This window comes from Phyllobates terribilis, unplaced genomic scaffold (assembly GCF_046119375.1).
Source record: "Phyllobates terribilis strain yellow unplaced genomic scaffold, ASM4611937v1 Scaffold_500__1_contigs__length_1315687, whole genome shotgun sequence".
Lineage (NCBI taxonomy): Eukaryota > Metazoa > Chordata > Amphibia > Anura > Dendrobatidae > Phyllobates > Phyllobates terribilis.
The window spans coordinates 823,988-840,575 of record NW_027363260.1 but is presented as its reverse complement, the minus strand read 5'-3'; the positions used below and the strand labels follow the sequence as shown (position 1 = coordinate 840,575).

Below are 16,588 nucleotides of genomic sequence, written 5' to 3'. Positions count from 1 at the left end.
AGCACAGAAGGGAGAGAAGGTAGATTCATCCAATAAGATATCAGGGATCTAGGAAGCCAACAGCATCATTACCCTCCGTTTCCTCTTACAGGTCCATTATAATATAATATAATATTCTTCAAGTGATTTTCTAACTTGTCAGCACATTCTACGTACGCTGTCATTATGCTTTGTAGTTTACAGATCAGGGCAGGTAACGGTCAGCGTCTACTAATCCCAGGGGGTAGGTGGATCCTCCAGGTTGTAAGTTCTATAGAAAAGGGCTTTCCCAATTCACAAAGTAATTTGAATATTTTCGGACGAAGAATTTTGTGGTCTAGCGACAAAATGGTGATCACGCGATTGTGATACGGCCGGACTACACCACCGATAAAGCAGCCACAGCTGGAGACTGAGAAGAATCTGTGACTTCTCTGCATTTAGTGGTTACTACTCACCTGGGTAGTCATATGTAGGAGTCTCCTCTTTACAACGCTCATCACCCCTCACGTATGTCTCTGGAGTATTAATATGGGTCAGATCTTCACCCTGAGACAAATGTTATAAAAGTCACAGAGAGATGGAGAAGTCACATCTATGATCAGCTCTAATCCTGCCATCTCCACTGTTCTCATAACACAAATATAAAACATAATAATGATGGCTAAAACAAAACTGAAGATATGACCTTTACAGCCGTCTACACATTATAGGGGAAATCTCATGACATCTTCTCTCTATCTACCTGATGATCCTGAGGAACATTGAGATCTTCGTGTTTACAGTCCTGTGGAAGAAGAGGACGGGGACATCTCTCCGGTGTTGTCCTCTTACTGGATAGATCTGAAGGAAACACATACAGGGACTGAATTCATTCTTTACATACAGATAATTATAGGCCGTGTGTATTTAGTCCTGTCTATTACCTGGAGATGTGAGGGGCTGTGGAACCTCCATCATGATGTCCTTGTACAGATGTTTGTGTCTTTCTAAATATTCCCACTCCTCCATGGAGAAGTAGACAGCGACATCCTGACACCTTATAGGAACCTGACACATACAATGATACCATCATCCCCCCAATCCCTTCATAGCGTTACGGTATAATGTCCCAGCAATGTCACCTCTCCAGTCAGCAGCTCAATCATCTTGTAGGTGAGTTCTACGATCTTCTGGTCATTGATGTCCTCATGTATCAGGGGGTGAGGTGGAGGTCTCGTGATTGGGCTCAGGGGTCTTTCCCATCCCTCAGACACATGGACCTGACAGCGCTCACTAGAGGTCTTCACTAATATGTAATCCTGGTTATGGAAAGACATATAAATAAATCTCACTACAGACATTTCCAGAGTCCTCACCTCTCCAGTTCTGTCCATCTGTTATTCCCATAGATAAGAATGATGTAATGTGATGTCATCAGAATTTCTCACCTCTCCAGTAAGCCGGAAGAGGATCTCTAGGGTGAGGTGGAATATCCTCTCCACCATCTTGTCCATCATTTTCCTGGATAAATCACGATCTTCACTGAGAGGATCCGGTATTCTAGAGATCTGAATAAGAAAAAGATAAGCTGATAGAACATCATAAAAATCCTGTGTAATAATACAATTGTTGGAGATACTAAGGGGAAATGTGGCGCCCCTGAGGGTTCGGTCGCCACAGGGGTACTGCATCTCAACCAGAGGTGTGGTACCTCACTCTCAGGTAAGGAAGGAGTACGGCTCAGGACCCTAACATCAGCATCCAACACACACCACTCCAAGCAGCAAAGGGGGGCAATATGCCTCTGAATCCTTGCTGAGCCCTCCCCCTGGCTGGAGTGGGGAGAACCCAGAGAGGGGGGGACCAAGTAGTGGGTGTAGGTGGAGGAAGAAGATCAGGGGAGCACTTCCATAGGAGTATATAGAGGGAAGCCATCTTAGAGTAGAGAGTTGTTGGAGAGGAGAAGTGAAAGGAGCAGGGGCTCTTTAGGTGCTCTGCTCCAGAGGTGGGCCTAGCCTGTGAGACCCAGGACAGAAGGAGAGAGGAGAGAAAGCGGGAGGCTCCAGGCACAGAGAAGAAAGGATCCCAGGGGTACGGGCAGTGCTGGAGGCCACCCGTACGCCCGCGTCTACCAGGAGGTGGAGGGGTCAGGCCATCAAAAGGGAACCGGTCCATCAACTAGTAAAAGAATCCTAGTCTTAACTAGAAACCGGAGGCTTCTGTACTTTCAAGGTGCAGTTGCCACAAGTCCACATCAGTCACACCGAGTAGGTAGCCACATAGGACCCAGGGGACGGAACAGATGTCACCCGCCAAGGCCCGAGGGTACCGGATTGGAGTCACTAGATGTGAGGTGCAGGGAAAAGGCCAGAGAAGAGAACACACCGAAGGGGGGCCTGCTAAGTACTCTGGAGCTACTTGGGGGTAGCCCGAGCCCCTCACTGAGTAAACACAGGACGACGTGGGAAGTTATGATCTGCAGTTGTAACTTGGAGTGCAATAACCGTGAGAAAAGACCCTGGGACAGCACCACGCTGGCTCTGTGTTTATTACTGCGCCATCAATCCCTGCACTATAGCCCCCAACATCAGCTATAACACCAACACTGCCCTGAAGCTAACTCTACCTGTGGAGAGTCTCACCATCCCTGCTGCTACAACATCAGCTTCAGAGGACTGTTCCGCAGCAGCGGCTCCCCTTAGCAACATTCCACAGGTGGCGTCACGAACTCTAATAATAAACTATAAAACCCCTATAAATACCCCTTTTATCGACCGCCCTGGGTCACGGACCGGGTCACCGCCACTGTGACATCACCCGCAGCATCTACCGGCCCGGCACCGAGTACCCCACGGCCCAGGGGGCACATCGCAGAAACATATGAGGAGATTTATTTTTTTACAGTATTTAGTTTTTTCTTTACATCTAATAATAAAACCTTTATATTTTAGGCGACAGACAACAAGCAATTTCTTCCTCTGAGTCTGCAGCTGAATACGTTTCTCAGACTCACCTTCCATAAAGCTAATTCTCGTCTCATTTTCCGACACTGGAATTGGAATTAGCAATACTACAGGAGATATTCATTACACAAGAGAAATAACTACTTCATGATGAGGCAATATCTTCTACTACGGATCTAAAACCATATTTGGCCACAGTCCGTCACTGACTACATCACCACCGGCTGTCTATATGAATGTTTCCCGTCTTCCCCGAACTGTAATCTTCCATCAAGTTAGATCTCATGTCTGATTCACATACAGAAGTTTGAGGATTTTATAAAAGCTGTTTTGTTTGCACAAACACCGCAGACAGAAATTATTTGATACTAAAGTCTACATGTACAGTGTATTATGGGATTTATTTCTGGCCTTAGGCTTTCCTATATTACAAGAAAAAGCAGATATTAAAATGTTTCAAAAGAAAATTGTCACCAACAATTCTTGTAAAAGAAAAAGCATGCAAAAAGCAGAAGATATGAATAAAGAGAAAATTTCAGCATTCCATATGTTACCTTTTAACGCCTCCATAAACATTAGACTAAAGTTGCATGGAAGCACTGATTTTGGTCGACTATATAATGTATTTGGGGGCCTCCCTACAGATGCAGTCAGTCATACGAATCACAGGAAAGCTGGAATATGTGTGTATGGGGGAGTCTGGAGAGATAGCCGCCTGCCAAATGACGGTTCAGCCAACACGTATCTCATGTGTATGGGGCTGTTACTATTGCACAGGCAGTGATAATACACGGCACTACAGTAGTACAGTGCATCACCTGAGCAATCAGAGGCTTCTGTGTTATATGATCGCATTAATGAGAGTTGTTTAAAGTTTATAAAAAAGATTAAAAAAAAGTTTTAAAGTGAAAATATCACAGTTTTAGCAAAAATAAATATTCGTCATTATAGGGAAAACATGGATATAATGGTAAAATGGAGAGGGAGGTCAGCTCACTGTTTATTCAATGTATCTTGTCTGAAGATCACCGCATGGAGCCGCCCTGGTCAGGGACTGTGAAGACCCGGGGTCTTCCGTGGGCGTAACGTTACTCAAACACAGGGTGAGGGTAAAACAGTGTGCAATACTTTATTATCCACAAAGCGGACAATAAACACACAGAACAGTCCCAGCAAATACCCAAGATGGTACAACATACACAGTCTCACCCTTCATTCTCCACCCACCTGGGACAGAACAGCTGCGACTTTGGAAGTCTTCCAGGGCCGACTACCTCCACCAGTGGCCTCTCACTTCTGGCGGGCCCCCACAGAGAGAAGGTAGCGGCAAGCTTAGGAAGCCAACAGTCCATCGGGGTACAAGACCAGGAGACCCGATGGTCCCATCCTGGCCTCTTCGAGAGTTTTCATGGGGCCAGGCGACCGGTGGGTGCCTCCTGGCAACTCCAAATGTCTCCATGGGTTCTAGGCGACAGGTGGGTCCCTCCTAGCAACCCCAAAACAACATATCCATGAGGCCAATTGACTTTTTCGTCCTCTCCTGGACTCCCCAAAAGTATCCATGGTCTCTCTGATGGTTAATGGAGCAGATCTGAACCTTTTCAGTCAGGGCCAATACCCTTAGACTAGAATCATGTAGAATACAAATCTGTGTCTCTTTAGATGCCATACAATCTATCTACTTTCCTGAAGGATGTCTCCCATTCTCCTTCCAAAGTCCTTCTGATGTTTCTTGATTCTCTGTCCCAAGTCTCATTCTGTCTACAGCACTACAGACATCCTTGTTTATATTTACATCTGTGTGAGGTCATCAGGCCCAGGTAAAAGAGGTAAAGGTGCAGGGATCACCTATCATTGTTTGAGCTAACCTATTTACATAGTTGGTATCACAGGGGTTGTTGTAAATAAACTTTCAGCTGACTTAGTACAATTTGTCGTTAGCATAGTAAACATGATTGTTTCCATACGAATAGAATTCAGCATTCAGGGTTATACAAATACTATGACCTTATTGATCAGCAAGAGAAATACAAATACATTTGTAAGGCTGGGTGCCCACGTTGCGTTTTTCAAGCGTTTATGCTGCGGAATTTCCGCAGCATAAACGCTTGGTAATCCGCACCCCATGGTCCCCAAGGGGATTCCGCATGTTCTATGCACATGCTGCGGATTTTTCCGCAGCGTTTATGCTGCGTACAAAAATCCGCAGCATGTCATTTAATTTTGCGGAAGCGCAGCGGAACTCCCGCCATTGACTTGCATTGAGAAGCATAGAAACCGCGACTGTACATTTTTACAAGCGGCTTCTATGCGTCTCTATGTGCGGATGGTACCCAGTTCTGGAGGAGAGAAGACTCTCATCCAGACCTGGGTACCATTCTACCTGTAAAAAAAGAATAAAATAACAAATAAAGTTTATATTCACCTTTCCGAAGGCTTCTCTCTGAATGCCGGCATCGCTTGAGGACCTGCGGTGACGTCACAGTCATGTGACTGCAGGCCCTTCACCGCTCTGTCTCGCGATATGCCGGCATCCAGGAAGCAGAGAGGAACGAGCGCTGCAGCCACGCTGGGGCATCGGGGGTGAGTATAGCTTTATTTGTTTTAATTTTTACGGTTCACACTGTATAAATCCATGCTGTTTGCATGGATTTATACAGTGTGACCTAGTTGTCACAAGCACTTTCCAAGTGATGCTATCGCCTGGAAAGCGCTTGTCAATCTGCATGCGGAAACGCATGTGAATCCGCATGAGGATCCGCATGTATTCTGCAGGAAAAACGCATGCACAATCTGCATGCGTTTTTTCAGCCAGGGAGATGCAGAAATTTTCTGCTTCATTTCTGCATCGTGGGCACATAGCCTAAGTCAACACAACACGATAGTGTATTTCTCTTGACTTAACAAATCTACTCGTATGGCTTATTAAGATTTTACTCTGTATCGTCACAGGGACATTTCAAGGTTCAAGTAGAGAAAGGAGGAGAGATGGATTCTCCAGCATTGTCTATATTGTTAAAACCTCACATTTTTTGCAAATTCATAAAAACTGTTGTGATGGCATACCACCAAGTGCCGACATAGGAAACCAATGCTTATTCCTGATTTGTAACATGTGGGTCTCTGTGATACTTTTATATTTTTCCCTTTGGAACGCCTGAGTTTCTGTTGATTACAGAGTACTTCTCAGACAATTTAACCCTGTATTGTATGGAAGAAAATGGTAAAACATGTAAGGAGCTGCCCACCTACTAAAGATTATGATATTTTTCCAGAACGGACGACCATTTTCGTCAATATTATTATAGTGTGTTATTAGTGATTTACTTGTTATGTTTTATATAGTTCTGCATACTTGTCAGTATGTAAAGCCCCCGTCTCACATACCGAGATCGCTGCTGTGTCACGGTTTTGGTGACGCAACAGCGACCTCACCAGCGATGTCGCTATGTGTGAGACTTTGCAACGATCAGGCCCCTGCTGTGAGGTCGCTGATCGCTGCAAAGTGTCCTGGACCATTTTTTGGTCGTTGCCCTCCCGCTGGTCAGCACACATCGCTGTGTGTGACCAGCGGGAGCAGCGATCAGGCTGGTAACTATGGTAAACATCGGGTTACTAGGGGCACATGCGCACCTAGTAACAAGCTGTTTATCATGGTTACGAGCCTGCTAAAATGAGCGGTAACCTCCCGCTCACTGTAGCAGAGTGGTAACCATGATAAACAACGGGTTACTAGGAGCGCGTGTGCCCCTAGTAGCCCGATGCTTACCATAGTTACCAGCCTGGTCCTGCTTCAGCAGGCTGGTAACCAGGAGCAGGGCATTGTGGAATGATTTTTTCCACGATGTCGCTGCTGCCCTGATCGTTGGTGAGCCTGCCTGTTTGACAGCTCACCAGCGACCACATAGCGACTCAGCAACGATCCCTGACAGGTCGTATCGTTGTCGGGATCGTTGCAGCGTCGCTAAGGGCCCCGTCACACTAAGCGATGCAGCAGCGATCCCGACAACGATATGACCTGTCAGGGATCGTTGCTGCATCGCTAATACATCGCTGGTGAGCTGTCAAACAGGCAGAATCACCAGCGATCAGGGGAGCAGCGATATCGTGGAAAGAATCGTTCCACGATGTCCTGCTCCCATTACCAGCCTGCTGCAAGCAGGAGCAGGCTGGTAACTATGGTAAACATCGGGTTACTAAGTCCGCGTGTGCCTCTAGTAACCCGCTGTTTACCATGGATACCACTCTGCTACGGTGCGCGGGAGCCTCCGCGCACCGTAGCAGAGTGGTATCCATGGTAAACAGCGGGTTACTAAGTGCGCGCGTGCCCCTAGTAACCCGATGTTTACCATAGTTACCAGCCAGATCGTTGGTCCCGCTGGTCACACACAGCGATGTGTGCTGGCCAGCGGGAGGCCAACGACCAAAAAATGGTCCAGGACACTTTGCAACGATCAGCGACCTCACAGCAGGGGCCTGATCGTTGCAAAGTGTCACACACAGCGACATCGCTGGTGAGGTCGCTGGTGAGTCACCAAAACCGTGACACAGCAGCGATCTCGCTAGCGATATCGCTATGTGAGACGGGGGCTTTAGTGTGACGGGGCCTTAAGAGTCATTTGTAAAATGTTCAGCATTCCACTAATCTCATCTTTATCTCAAGAGTCCATTGTTCCAACAGCCAATAATCTCATTAGGAGAGTGTAGACTGTAGACACAGTGTAGCTGTCACCACAGGGGGTCTTACAAGCAGTCTCAAATGAAGGCTTCTAGAATATTCATCATTGCTTTAGCGAACAGTAAATGCTTAAGGGAAAGGGTGTCATCACTTCCGAGCTGGGAAGGGGCTGACCCCAGAGAAGGAGAGGAGAGACATGTTTTAGCTTTGGGAGTTGGTGGAAGGATGTAAGAGGGTTAGGATCTGTGGCTCTGGAGCTGGTGGATGGATGGCTTATGGAGTGTTGAAGATTTGTTATCAACTAAAGTGGATAAACGTGCTTCAGTTGTGGATATGTCATTTGGATTTAACCTCTATTGAAGGACTGCGGCTACTGGATACCTGTGCTTTCATCTGTCGTCTAGAGGATCATGGATTGTGGCTACAGACTATACTGGCTGGAGATACGAAATCTGTGGGCTAACCAAAAGATGGGAGACAGTGAGCATCACCTGATACAAAGCCAGGGGAACTACTGATCCCAGGTTGAGAACTTAAGGACTGAGAGAACTGTATTTTGGGCCATTTACCTGGAATTGCTGCATTTTCCATGGCTGTGATTAATAAAATATTGTTGCATCGTTAACCTGCCTAGGTGATTACTTACAACCCACAATCTCAGATCTCTACAATACACACATACAACTCATGCATGAGACATTCAATAAAATCACTGGAAGTCAAAGACAAATACAATTAATTGTACTGTAATATTAATCCTGTCTGATGTCCATTCCCTGTGGGGCTCTAGTGTGTAATTTAAATATCCAATATGACTTTCTATTTAAGATTTTTCTTTTCATATCTCCACCTCTTAATGGTTTATAAACCTTTTCTATTCCTAATATCTGAAGGATCTGATATCCCCTTTATGTTTTTGTGAAAAGCGTCTTGAAACCACAGACCTGTTTAATGCTGTGGGATTGATTGCGTCAGATAAATGTCTTCTAATACATGTTTATAGCGGATCTGACGTCCATCCCACATATTGCAGGTAACTCTCTATACACTCTATTAAATAGATGACCCCTATAGTGTTACAATTGATGAAATTGTGTATTGCAAATTGCTGTCCCGTTAGGTTTTCTTCAAATGTGTCGGCTTTATTAACATAGTTGCATGCTTTACAGGACGTATGTCCACATTTAAAAAAATCCTTAGGCTGTGTGCCCACTATGTGTTTTTCAAGCGTTTTTGATGCGGATTAACCGCAGCGTAAATGCTTGCAAAACGCTTGGTAATCCGTGCCCCATGATCCCCACTGAAAATCTGCATGTTCTGTGCCCATGCTGCGGAATTTTCCACAGTGGATTTTCCTTGCGGGCAAATCAGCAGCATGTCCATTATTTGTGCATTTCTGCATGCGGATTTGAGGTCCCAACGCACTTGAAAGACGCAAGTCAAATCCGCAAGTAAAAACGCTGCAAAAACACATGTAAAATCAGCAAGTGTTTTTGACTGCCAAGACCATGCAGAAATTTTCTGCTTCATTTCTGCATTGTGGGCACATACCCTTTGGCTATGTGCCCACGATGCAGAAAAGCTCCAGATTTTTCCTAAGCGTTTCTGCATCTTCCTGGCAGGAAAAACGCATGCGGATTTTACATGTGTTTTTCCTGCCAGGGACAAGCGGAAGTGAAGCATTATTGCATGCATTTCCGCATGCGGGTTGTCAAGTGCTTTCCAAGCGATTTTAGCATCACTTGGAAAGTGCTTGACAACTTGGTCACACTACAGTGCTGGCCAAAAGTATTGGCACCCCTGCAATTCTGTCAGATAATACTCAGTTTCTTCCTGAAAATGATTGCAATCACAAATTCTTTGGTATTATTCTCTTCATTTAATTTGTCTTCAATGAAAAAAAACACAAAAAGAATTGTCCTAAAGCCAAATTGGATATAATTCCACACCAAACCTAAAAAAGGGGGTGGACAAAAGTATTGGCACCCTTTGAAAAATCATGTGATGCTTCTCTAATTCGTGTAATTAACAGCAACTGTAAATTACCTGTGGCACCTAACAAGTGTTGGCAATAACTAACTCACACTTGCAGCCAGTTAACATGGGTTAAAGTTGACTCAACCTCTGTCCTGTGTCCTTGTGTGTACCACATTGAGCATGGAGAAAAGAAAGAAGACCAAAGAACTGTCTGAGGACTTGAAAAACCAAATTATGAGGAAGCATGAGCAATCTCAAGGCTACAAGTCCATCTCCAAAGACCTGAATGTTCCTGTGTCTTCCATGCGCAGTGTCATCAAGAAGTTTAAAGCCCATGGCACTGTGACTAACCTCCCTAGATGTGGACAGAAAAGAAAAATTTATGAGAGATTTCAACGCAAGATTGTGCGGATGGTGGATAAAGAACCTCGACTAACATCCAAACAAGTTCAAGCTGCCCTGCAGTCCGAGGGTACAACAGTGTCAACCCGTACTATCCGTCGACGTCTGAATGAAAAGGGACTGTATCGTAGGATACCCAGGAAGACCCCACTTCTTACCCCAAGACATAAAAAAGCCAGGCTGGAGTTTGCCAAAACTTACCTGAGAAAGCCTAAAACATTTTGGAAGAATGTTCTCTGGTCAGATGAGACAAAAGTAGAGCTTTTTGGGAAAAAGCATCAACATAGAGTGTACAGGGAAAAAAAAAGAGGCATTCAAAGAAAAGAACACGGTCCCTACAGTCAAACATGGCGGAGGTTCCCTGATGTTTTGGGGTTGCTTTGCTGCCTCTGGCACTGGACTGCTTGACCGTGTGCATGGCATTATGAAGTCTGAAGACTACCAACAAATTTTGCAGCATAAGGTAGGGCCCAGTGTGAGAAAGCGGGGTCTCCCTCAGAGGTCATGGGTCTTCCAGCAGGACAATGACCCAAAACACACTTCCAAAAGCACTATAAAATGGTTTGAGAGAAAGCACTGGAGACTTCTAAGGTGGCCAGCAGTGAGTCCAGACCTAAATCCCATAGAACACCTGTGGAGAGATCTCAAAATGGCAGTTTGGAGAAGGCACCCTTCAAATATCAGGGACCTGGAGCAGTTTGCCAAAGAAGAATGGTCTACAATTCCAACAGAGCATTGTAAGAAACTCATTGATGGTTACCGGAAGCAGTTGTTCGCAGCTAATTAGCTAAAGGTTGTGCAACCAAGTATTAGGCTGAGGGTGTCAATACTTTTGTCTGGCCCATTTTTTGAGTTTTGTGTGAAATGATCAATGATTTGATTTTTGCTTCATTCTCTTTTGTGTTTATTCCTTGCAAGCAAATTAAATGAAGAGAATAATACCAAAGAATTTGTGATTGCAATCATTTTCAGGAAGAAACTGAGTATTATCTGACAGAATTGCAGGGGTGCCAATACTTTTGGCCAGCACTGTATACAAATCCATGCAACCGGCATATATAGTGTGACCGAAAGAATGGTAAAAAATAAATATTATACTTACCTTCTGATGGCCCCCGGTGTCTTTATCCGATGCGTCCTGGCTTGCCAGTAGCTCGCGGTGGACTTAAAGGACCTGCCATGACGTCATTTAGTCATGTGACGGGTCACGCGACCCGTCACATGACTAAATGACGTCATGGTAAGTCCTTTTAAGACCATTGCGAGCTGCCGGCAAGCCAAGACGGATTGCTATGGAGACCAAGGGCCATGAGAAGGTAAGTATAATGTATATTTTTTATTTTATTCTTTTTTTTTTACAGGTACTATGGTACCCGTGTCCGGAGAAGAGTCTCCTCTTCTCCAAACCCGGGTACCATCCGCACATTGAACCGCATGGTATCCGCATCTGCAGATGCAGTGATGCGGATGTCTTGTGTTCCAATGCAAGTCAATGGTGGCAAAAACGAAGCGATTCCGCAAAATAATTGATAGTGCTGCGGATTTTTCCGCAATGATAATCCGCAGCGGAAATTTTCGCAGCATGTGCACAGCACATGCGGATTATCTTTGGGGAACATGGCAGACCTTCTACCAAGCGTTTTTTAAGCGCTTCTGCAGCGGAACTGCCGCTACGGAAACGCTTAAAAAACGCATAGTGGGCACACAGCCTTATAGGATAAACAAGTCACGTTGCGTTTGATATTTGTTTCTTGAAAAAAACTCAGTGAAAGTTTTCCGCCTAGTGTAGAAGACTTTTGGGATGCAAAACTCGAACAAAATATGCAAAAGAATTTACAAAGTCTGGAGGATGGATCTCAGACATCAAAAAAACTAAGTTTGAAAGAGATATTAAAGACTACGAGTCAAATTCAATTTACACATGGAAATGAAACAAACCAAGAGCTTCTGTTTTGAAATACAGATCACACAATAAATTCTAAAGAAATAGAGGAGAGCGGAGGTCAGCTTCACAAATCCTAATGTGTCCATGGGTTCCTCTAATTAAAATTCTCTGAGGACTTATCTGATGCATCAGTGGGATCAACTAAAGACAGATGGAACAAAAATAAATTCTCAAGTATTCCCCACAATTCAGCACAAAACAAAGGGCAAAAAGAAAGCTCAAACATACCGGACATGTGCGTTCCATGCCGGAGTGCATCACGGTCTCCTATCTGCGAATGCGCATGTCTGGAAGCATGCGTTCCACGCCGGAGCGTATAATGGTTTTGGATTGCATATCGCAAACATAGAAAAATCCTCTCTCTGAGATCAGCATCATGGGAGACGAAAAACAAGTATTGCACATCCTCCCATCATGCAATAGGCGTGTAGATCTACTTTATCACTACATAAAATATGGGATGATGGCCCACAGTATATTCCTAAATGGTCCAATTTGACTCCTATTACATAATTGGAGATACAAAAGCATTACCACACTTGTTAATTATGAAATAGTATAAGTGGAATATAATTGATAAGTAATAATTCTGATATAGAAGCTCAGACACAATATTTAAACCCCATTCACAGGGAACTGACTAGCAATGAGTAGAGTATACAATCTAAAATTATAATCCAGAATGGGACTGTATTCACACTAAACAGGTATAGGAAATTTGAATCCAGCCTAAAAATCCACTTACTTTCTTTTTTGAGGATACATCTATTGCGATCACCTCCTCTCACATTGGATTTAACCACCACAATGATACAAAAGGAGATGTCTCCGGTTTCATCTCAATGTGCACTATTCTTGTATCTCACTAATGGGATCTACCAACCATGGCGTATATCGCCCAAATGCTCCCCTACTCTCCTCTTAGACACCCTCTTGATCTTGTCTATATATTCTAGGGGGCGGATGCATGTGGCCTTATCTACTAGTCCTGAGGTTTTACAGTTGTAATAATCCCACTGGAAACATTTTTTAACCATGGAGGAACTTGAGAAAGATTTACATGGTCTCATCCAATTATATGTACAACGTTCTCCAGATCTAAAGAAGCCACAGATTCTTCTATCTAGCCAAATCCACTTTGGTGCAAGTGCAGTAGAAACTATGCACTAAATGGTCCCTAATTGACCGACCCTTTCTGAAATTTATTGTGGGAGTAGATACCACAGCACCCCTCAGGTCCGAGTCGACCACAAGTATATCCCAGTGTTTTCTGAGGATAAGAGGATATAAAAGATACAGTCACTCTGATTGTCGTAAGTTTTTCTTATTCGTGTTGTCCAATCTTCTTCTTGGTCTCTTGGATTGGTATGGAGGAGTGTCTCTCTCTCTCCCATTTTTCTGCAAACGATGATGCGGAATCCAAAATGTACCATGAGTACCCTTCATCCCTCAATCTGTTGTTCAGGTCTATTGCCTGTATATTAAAATCTGTGACACTCGAGCAGTACCTTCTCAACCGTAAAAATTGGCCTTTGGGTTTTCCTCTTTTTATGGGGATGGGGTGGTAGTTATCCCACTTCAATAGTTTATTAGTGCTTGAAGGTTTATGGTAGATGAGTGTCCCTAGGGTCTCATGACAATCTTTCTTGATCAGTACATACAGGAAAGGCAACTGGTAATAATTGGTGTTGGTCTGCTCCTTTAAATAAAATGTACTTTTCAGGTTATATCCTCAGTACCCTCACTTATCTTCCCTTCTTTTGAGGCCCACACAGTCAGACTCTACCGGCCCTTCTCCCTGCGAGTGGCAGTTGTGTATCGCCTATGACATCCCCACCCTCATCATGGGAGACTTTAACATCCCAATAGGCGATTCCCTCTCCCCATCTGCCGCTCATCTTTTATCGCTAACTTCCTCCTTCGGCCTTTCACAGCTTACTAATTCCCCTACACATGAAGATGGAAATACTCTTTGACCTGATATTCACCCGGCTCTGTTCAATACATGACTTTACTAACTCTCCTCTTCCGCTCTCTGATCACAACCTTCTTTCATTCTCTGTCAAGAACTGTCACCCTGCTCAAGACACCCCCACTTTCCACACTTATAGAAATATACATGGCATTAACACCCAGAAATTTATGAAAACGTTGCAATCATCATTGGCCCCAATCTCCTCCCTCTCATGCCCTGACTCTGCACTGAAGCATTAAAACGAAACATTGCAATGCGCCCTGGGTGAAGGTGCACCTCCTACACAGAGAACAACTCGGCACAGACGGCGACAACCCTGGAACATGCTGCAAACACGTTTTCTCCAGCGGTGCTCCAGGTGTGCCGAACGGCTATGGACAAAATCTAATCTGGCCGAAGATTTCCTCCATTATAAATTTACGCTTAAAACCTATAACTCCGCTCTTCACCCCTCCAAACAAACCTACTTTAACAACCTCATCATCTCAGGGTCCAATAATCCTAAACACCTGTTTGACACTTTTCACTCTCTCCTTAATCAAACAGCACAGGCCCCAACCACCAACCTCAGCACTGATGATCTGGCCAATTATTTCAAAGAAAAAATTGACCATATCCGACAGGAAATTTTCTCTCAATCACTAAATGTTATGCATGCTCCTCCCTCCCACACTGCATCTTGCTCATTTTCTGACTTCGAACCAGTCACTGAAGAAGTGACAAGGCTCCTTGCTTCCTCTCGCTCTACCACCTGCACCAGTGACCCTATTCTCTCATATCTCCTTCAGTCCCTTTCTCCAGCTGTCACCACTCACCTAACTAAAATATTCAATCTCTACCTCTCATCTTGTATTTTTCTCTCCTTTTTTAAACACGCCAGCATACATCCATTACTTAAAAAAACATCCCTGGACCAGAACTGTGCTGCTAACTACAGACTTGTTTCCAATCTTCCCTTTATCTCTAAACTCCTGGAAGGACTGGTCCACTCCTGTCTAATACGCTATCTCTCAGATAACTCCCTTCTTGACCCTTTACAATCTGGTTTCCGCTCTTTTTTTTAAACCAATTATTTTTATTTAGGTTTCAAAAATTTACAGCAAACAGTTATCAATATACATATAACAATTCACATAACGTGTAGTAATACAGTTAAAACCCTCTCCCCCCTCCCCCCTCCCGCCAATACTCCTTATGCCGGGCATACCTGGGAACATTGACAATCATATTACCGCCATCCATGCGGACCATATTTTCCCAAAAGTTCTCTCTCCATGCCTCCGCCTGTAAATGCTTTCCTCTAAATGCATTACCGTACGTGTCTGAGCAATAAATTCCCTCCTAGTGGGGGGTTCCGAATCTGTCCATTTTCGTGCTATTAGTTTGCGTGCCACATATAGCAATCGCGCTATCGCCACTTTGTAATGTTCTGAGACAGGTATTCCATCCACCTCCCCCAAAACACACAGCACCGGGTTTCTGTCAATTGTACATGTATAAGCCCTCTCAATTTTGTTAACAACGACCAACCAATAAGCCACTAGCCGTGGGCATGACCATAGCATGTGTAGCAGTCCGGCCTGGTCCGTGCCACATCTAGGGCAACTGGAATCTCCCCTCAAGCCCGCCTTGTACAGGCGCAGCGGTGTTTTGTATGTCCTATGTATTATGTATAATTGGGAAATCCGTGCCTGCTCGCTTAGAGAGATCTTCGGGACATATTCTAGAATTGCCTCCCATTGTTCTGTTGTGAGGGTACCCACCTCCCTTTCCCATTTACTCTTTGCAATGAAGTGATTTCCCCCCAGATAGGAGTGCAGTAGGTCATGATATAAGCTCGATATGACTCCCCTCGTCCCTCCCTTCATACATACAGAGTCTAGTACAATGTCACCCTGAACCGTCATGGCTCCCAATCCACACTGTGCCCTCCAAGCATGTCGAAGCCTATAGTATTGAAATCCCCATACCAAAGGCAAATCAAATTCTTCTCTCAATTTCTCAAAGGTCTTCAGGTCCGTTCCACTCTGCAGCTGGCACACATATCTCACTCCTTGCGCCTTCCAATTGCCCATTTGACACAGTTTATTAAGTTCCGGCAGATGTTCATTGCCCAACACCGGTGAGTACTTAGTCAGCCCGTCCACCCTCCTGATCTTTTTAATAGTGTCCCATACCTTCTGAGTCAAGCCTAAAGTAGGATATATTGCTCCCAATTTCTTAAAGGTACCATCCTCTAACGCCTGGACCAGTGGGCGTCTCCCCGACACATGTACCAGCACCCGGCAAGCTGCCCCTCCACAATCGGGTTCTCTCCATCCCCTGACATGCTGGCCCTGTACTGCCAAGAAATAGACCCAGGGATTGGGTGCGGCCAATCCTCCCTCCTCCTTCCCATTTTGCAGCGTTCCCAATTTAATCCTTGCCTGCCTCTTGCCCCATATCAAGGATCTGAAGATAGAATCAATACCCTGAAACCGTTTTTTTGGTAGCCATATCGGTGAGTTGTGCAAAACGTACATTAGTTGTGGCATAAGGACCATCTTAATCAGGTTAGTTCTACCCGTCACCGTCAAAGCCAATTGGCACCATGCGCCTATTTTCTTTTTAAATTTCTCTAGCAGAGGAACTAAATTCAGATCCGTGAATCGTGTCAATGGAAGCGCCACCCATATCCCAAGGTATTT

The 16,588-nt window shown here is 44.7% G+C and overlaps 2 protein-coding genes across 2 annotated transcripts in view; both read right to left on the bottom strand.

Annotated features, from left to right (window-relative positions):
* The window catches only part of LOC141230947 (uncharacterized), a 577,913-nt gene that overhangs the window by 317,213 nt on the left and 244,112 nt on the right, over positions 1-16,588 (bottom strand). The gene's annotated exons all lie outside the window — the stretch shown is intronic.
* The window catches only part of LOC141230953 (uncharacterized), a 34,861-nt gene that overhangs the window by 5,976 nt on the left and 12,297 nt on the right, over positions 1-16,588 (bottom strand). The window contains exons 2-6 of the mRNA XM_073667654.1: positions 1,410-1,529; positions 1,104-1,280; positions 906-1,029; positions 725-822; positions 438-528 (exon numbers count right to left, since the gene is read on the bottom strand). Of these exons, the coding sequence (XP_073523755.1) occupies positions 438-528; positions 725-822; positions 906-1,029; positions 1,104-1,280; positions 1,410-1,478 (559 nt within the window). The 5' untranslated portion in view covers positions 1,479-1,529. The remainder of the gene's footprint in view (positions 1-437; positions 529-724; positions 823-905; positions 1,030-1,103; positions 1,281-1,409; positions 1,530-16,588) is intronic.